The 6,309-nt window shown below is 39.3% G+C and overlaps 1 protein-coding gene across 1 annotated transcript; it reads right to left on the bottom strand.

Annotated features, from left to right (window-relative positions):
- Positions 1–2,569: 2,569 nt before the first annotated feature.
- On the bottom strand, positions 2,570–4,353 carry LOC140331880 (pentraxin fusion protein-like). The gene is made up of 2 exons (XM_072413214.1): positions 4,112–4,353; positions 2,570–2,720 (listed from the first exon to the last, which is right to left on the bottom strand). The coding sequence occupies exons 1-2, from the start codon at positions 4,351–4,353 to the stop codon at positions 2,570–2,572; spliced, it is 393 nt and encodes a 130-aa protein (XP_072269315.1).
- Positions 4,354–6,309: the final 1,956 nt, after the last annotated feature.

The following is a 6,309-nucleotide window of genomic DNA, read 5'->3' on the forward strand; positions in this document are numbered from 1 at the left end:
GATTGGGGTGGGGTGGGTTCCCAATTCTGCAGAGCAATTTTGGTCTTTACTAGAGACGACTGCAGAGAAAGCTCTGCTGGACCAAGCTGTGTTAGTTCAGAATAAGCAAGGCTAGGAAACTAAACAGTTCCAGGTTCTTACAGAGCTTTGATTTGGATGGGTAGGATTTCTACCCAAGAAGGGGTAACCTACAACTAGAGGACTTTTACATGGCTCTGGGCAGGAAAGTTGCTCTGTCGAGCTGAACTCCCACTCACTGTGGGACAGGGAAGCCTAGTAGGGCACAATTGAAGCCTCCAGGATTTATCCCCAAACAAATATATTTATTTTTCTGGTAAGCAACTTTATATCTGGCAGGGATGTTGTATAATATTGTACCCATGACCAACCTAGATTTAAATTATAACTGGGCAAAATTAAAAAAAGTCAAATATGTAGTTTGTCCTACTGGAAGGTTTTGGTGAATTTGTTGCCTACCTGGATGATATTGCAGTGTTCAGTACACCTGGGAAGAACACTTTCATATTCTGTCACAGGTACAGGACAAGCTGGCATCAGCCAATCTGACCATGAAATCCATCCAATGTCAGATTGGCATGATTGAATTCCAGTACCTAGGGCATCAGGTAGGACAGGCAGGGAGATGGTAGTGGATGGGTGGTAGAGGTTTCTCACTAAGCTTCAAAACAAGCTGTAATAGTGCTTCACGTATTGCAATAGTGGCGGCACACCTGAAAATTCTTCAGCGTGGCACTGCAAAGCCCTTCTAATTGAAACATGTTGAAGATGTCATAGATTGGATGGCCCACCATGGCAAATCACAATGTCCTTCTCTTTCTCCCAGACACAGATCAGCCAGGTTTCAGTGTCCCTATGCCTTCTGTGGCAGGGTACATCTAACCAGGGTACATCTAACCATGGATATGCAGTCCAATTAGCATGACAGGGAGATTACTTTTCCTTTTGAAACATTGGGTGAACCTGAGGGTGGCTGAGCAGTAAGTCTCAAGGTGTGCATCTCTGTTTCTGGCACTTACAATGGTTTTTACTGGATTTGCCCACCTTAGACACCCCCTTCTCATCCTTCTTCCACACCACTGCTTTCTCTACACCTTTCTCTTTTCCAAGGACACTACCTCAGCATTGTCAACTATAATATCCTCTAAACCTACAAAGATCACTGGAGCATACTGGTCTTTCCAAGGACACCTAGGACAAGAGCCGCTGAGTAATCTGCAAGTCCAAGCCGACATGTGGCTAACCTTACAAAACCTATAACCAGGCAAGCTTGTGAGTGGTAACGTGCCCAAACTGTTGCCAATTTTTGCTGCTTAAATGGGGTACTGTAAGGTATTTTTTAAATAATAAATATAGAGGGTTTAAGCTCTATTTTTGTAACAGCATCACATACCACATTTATGCTTCTAGCTTCATATCAACTTCTTTTCATAAATTACCCTTTGAGATTCCGCAGTAACTCTAGCAGAATTTAGGGATTCCAGGGTAAATAACTGCATTTTTACCCTGTTATCCTCTAAGCTATATAAAATAACACCTATTTTATTTTGGTAGAGAATGTAGGCCTCTACCTGTGGTTTTGTGTTGCATGCACTGGGGCTGGTTTCACTGGGATTGGGGTGGGGTGGGTTCCCAATTTTGCAGAGCAATTTTGGTCTTTACTAGAGACGACTGCAGAGAAAGCTCTGCTGGACCAAGCTGTGTTAGCTCAGAATAAGCAAGGCTAGAAAACTAAACAGTTCCAGGTTCTTACAGAGCTTTGGTTTGGATAGGTAGGATTTCTACCCAAAAACGGGTAACCTACAACTAGAGGACTTTTACATGGCTCTGGGCAGGAAAGTTGCTCCGTGGAGCTGAACTCCCACTCACTGTGGGACAGGGAAGCCTTATTGCACTTTTTGTATTCAATTTTTGTTTTCATTATTGATCTTGGCTCATTCAGATCTATCCCTTATATAAAAGAAGCCTAACCACCTCCAGCACTTGTATGGGTGCTTTCTAGGTGAAGTGTATGTCCGACCAAAAATGTCTTTTTAGATCAGACAAGAAAGTAGGGTAATGGCAGGTCAGGTGTTCAAATAATTTTGCTGCAGGTAACACGCTGAGGATCAAAAAACCTGTACCTAGGACTAGAGGGGGCTAGAAAGGACCATCATCCAATAGTAGGGCACAATTGAAGCCTCCAGGATTTATTCCCAAACAAATATATTTATTTTTCTGGTAAGCAACTTTATATGTGGCAGGAATGTTGTATAATATTGTACCCATGACCAACCTAGATTTAAATTATAACTGGGCAAAATTAAAAAAAAGTCATATATGTAGTTTGTCACTAAAATAAACACAGAATTATTGTTTTTTTTTTTGTTTTATTACTTTTAGATACATTCTTTTTTTCTGTCTGTAATAGGACAACTACTGTTTCTGTGTACATACAGTGTGCAAATGTCTTCCTTCAGCCAGAATGGAAATTAAATTCTGAGATTTTGATAATATTTTCCACACTGCAATAAAGTTCCATGATGACATTTAATATTTCTTCTGTGCTAGTTTACAGAGTCACCGGGTCACCATAGACCTCCACCTCGCATAGGGTCAGGAATTCAGTGTGATTTGGGATCACTATGCTTAGAAATTGACCCTCCATCCCATAACAGCAGTAGCTTGTTGTAGCGACAGAAGTGTTAGTGATCACATCGCACCTGTGGAGGACAGACATCAACACAATGATACATAAAAAAACACAAGAGGCTCTATGGCGCTCTAGGACTGAGATTTTTCCTGATCACTTATTTACTTCGAGAAGGTTTACAAAAGGAGCCTATAAAACATACACTCCTAAGGGGCATATTTGTCACACTTGGGGAGCCAGGGCCATTAGGGGGTGCTACGGCTTGCACGGAACTGGTGTGAACCCTGAAAAGGGCCCAGGCGATGCCAAATACATAGTACCAAATCACTAAGCAGAAGAATAGTCAAGGAAGGTCGGGGTCAAGGCAGGCAGCAAACAAGAGAGGTCAGACAGGTACACTGGAACAGCACAAGGGAATAGGCTTGGAAACAACATACTAGGCAACAAGGGGTTAATATAGGAGCTGGAACGAGGAAACACTGAACTAAGCAACAGGTGTACAGGAACTGCTCAACAGAGCTAGGGGGCTCGGTACTGGTAGAGACACGTTGCACGAACGTTGAGTGCTGTGTCTAAGCTATCTAAATAGCCAGGGATGATTAGGAGGCTATTTCCTGATTGGCCCTTGGGAGGGGAAATACTGATTAATATTCCTCTGTAATGAGCATCGTAATTTAACGACTGAGGAGTTGTACACCATATTAATTGACAGTTTAAGTTCTTTTCTTTTAATTTATTGGCTGATGATTTGTTAGTATTTGTCAGTTGACACAAGCAGTCTATTTTATTCAGTGATGAATTGGGTATTGGTATAGCGGCACTAGTGGTATCATATCAAAATAGATTTGTTCAGTAATGTTGGAGCCTTTCCACCAATCATCCAAGAGATGTCATCTGTTCTACCTAAATGATGGACTCCCCTTAGAGGCTGTGTATTTTATTTAATGATGGGTTGGTTATTGGTAGAGCCAGTGGACTCATCTGACTCGGGGCAAAGACTATGCACTATGCTATAGTTTGTACACATATATATATATTTATAAATATTTATAATCTGGAAGAGCAGACGCACCTTGGCAAGGAAGAGGTAAGTGTGACAGTAATAAAGCACAAAAATGTGTACTAACATTACAAGAAAGATAAAGAGTGTGTCACTTGAAGGTGGGCTCATAATTCTCACTTCCTTAGAAGGGCCCCAGGTTCCCCAGTACAACATTTTGTTTAATAACCCCATTGTTAATAAAAAAAAATTCTTGTCTCTTATTTTGATGTTCAGATTGGTGCGCCTACCACATTTATGGTTTATGTGCACAGGCCCTTGTTGCATCAAACGGCTTTGTAAAACCTGCTTGAAGCAGGTCAAATGAAAATCAATTGCAGGTCAAATGCATCTGTCAATAAATTATAACTGATCCCAGAAAAGTTATGAAAAACTATTGTCCAGAGTCCCGTGATACTCACACTGGGTTGTTATTGTCTGAATTATCTCCGATTCGGATCTCGGCACATTTCAATCGTTCAAAACAGAATGAGCAGTCTGACCTTCCAGAGATTTCAACATAGTTTATTTTGTATTTCATTTTAAGGTCTAGCTTCCACCAAGGCGAATATTCCTTCAGTGTGTGACTACAGTAGCCATTATAATAGTTTAGATCTTTCACACCATCAATGGCCTGTTTAGCCAGATTTGCATCAGAATTCATATTTGAGCTCTGTGTGGCTGCCCCTTGTCTTGCAATATTGATAGCTGAAATGAGAAAAACAGTGCAAGCCCATCATTATTATTATCAACAACAGCTGGAACATTCTGGAATAGAATGGATTTATTTAGCAATGTTGGTATATCACTAATGCTAATATATTTTTAACTTTGATAAATATTCTTCTGTGATAAGCATTTTAATTTACCGACAGAGGAGTTGTATTTGTTAGTATTTTTCAGTTGACACAAGCAGTCTATTTTGTTCAATGATGAATTGGGTATTGGTATAGCGGAAGCCACTAATGGTATCATAATATCAAGTGGTATCAAAATAGATTTGTTCAGTAATGTTGGAGCCTTTCCACCAATCATCCAAGGGATGTCATCTGTTCTACCTAAATGATGGACTTCCCTTAGAGGCTGTGTATTTTATTTATTGATGGATTGGTTATTGGTAGATCCAGTGGACTCATCTGACTGTACTATGCTACAGTTTGTACATATATATATATATTATATTTATTTTTATATAAAAAAAACATTTTTTATGGATGTTTATATATATTAAAATATATAAGTTGTATAAAAATATATTAACACCAATCACCTAAAAACCAGTGAGCCCATTTCCAAAGAATCTATACATTCTAGTCCACACTAGTCTTGCACTATTAGTCATTCATAATTTCCACAAATTGTATAGTAAATCCATTAACTATGAATAGTTATTGGTTATATTCCAATAGTACAGTGATCCAAGTAAAATGTAAAAAGTTAGATAACACCCCCTTAACTTCAACTCCTAAAGCCAAGTGCTTGATGATAATATTGGCTCTGTGGTTTCATGCAAGTTTCCAATGAAACTCATTAACAATCTCCTGCTATTTCCATCCTAAAAGAAAAACCCTGAATCTGCCCCTCTCTCACACATGATTCTAATAAAATGTGTATTCATGCCCTCATTATATCCCATCTTGACCTCAACAAAATGCTCCTTTCTGGTCTACCAACAACCTTTCCAATCCCTACAAATCCATGGCTGCCAATCACCCAGAGAATCCAGTTTAAACCCTAAACCTCACATTACAAAGCTCTGTAATGCCTGTCCCTTTCACATAAATCCTCACTAATTACCAGATTCCATCCCAACGACAACCTTCACTTTGCACATGAAACCCTCCTATCTCCTCCTTGATCACCTCTTCTCTTTTCCACATCCAGAAGCGTCATTCCTTTTTTATAACTTTCTTCCATATTACTCGCACCTCTTTAGTAAAACATACAGTTTGTCTTAGATCTCCTGCAGTTCAATATTCTTATGTGCCTCTTTCTGCACCAATAGTCAATGGAATCTGCCTCCTCCTCCTGAGTTTTCTTCACCTTACTTTATTTCGCCACCCTTCTCCCCTCCAAATTGTAAAATCACAAGGGCATGGTTCTGCTGCTTAGTAATTTCTCTTATTTTATGGTTCCAACGTCCACAGCCCAGGCCTATGCAGACTAGGTACCTTTATCTATTTTTTGGCACGTATCTTTCCAATTGTAAAATCACAAAAGCATGGGTTTTCCTATAATGTATCTCAGATCCACTTTTCTCATTCTATGAAATCATGCTTTACTAATTTTATTTTTGTGTCAAACCGGCAAAATGTTGAAACTGCAATTGAACTATAACACTTAAAGAATAAAAATATTTGGTGGTTTTCTCTTATTAAGTTATACTAACCGACCCCAGCCAGGAATGGGCACTGTAATAGTAATTTCTGTGTTGCCCAATTTTAGGGTGAGCACTATTGATACATGTATTGCAAATCTGCATAGAATACCTACAAAAATATTTTTAAGAACTGCATCAGTTAGATTAAATTCAGACCTTCCTCATCTAGTGCACCATTTAAATATTAACTTTTTTACATTTATTATTCTTACCTCCAGGTTTAGGGGTGCAGCACCAGGA

The sequence above is a fragment of the Pyxicephalus adspersus genome, chromosome 5 (genome assembly GCF_032062135.1).
Source record: "Pyxicephalus adspersus chromosome 5, UCB_Pads_2.0, whole genome shotgun sequence".
In the NCBI taxonomy this organism is placed as follows: domain Eukaryota; kingdom Metazoa; phylum Chordata; class Amphibia; order Anura; family Pyxicephalidae; genus Pyxicephalus; species Pyxicephalus adspersus.

Coding starts and splice junctions, on each gene's coding strand:
- LOC140331880 (XM_072413214.1), bottom strand. CDS start 4,353: ATGAATTCTGATGCAAATCTGGCTAAACAGGCCATTGATGGTGTGAAA. Junction 2,721..4,111: donor TCAGACAATAACAACCCAGT/GTGAGTATCACG, acceptor TGTCCTCCACAG/GTGCGATGTGATCACTAACA.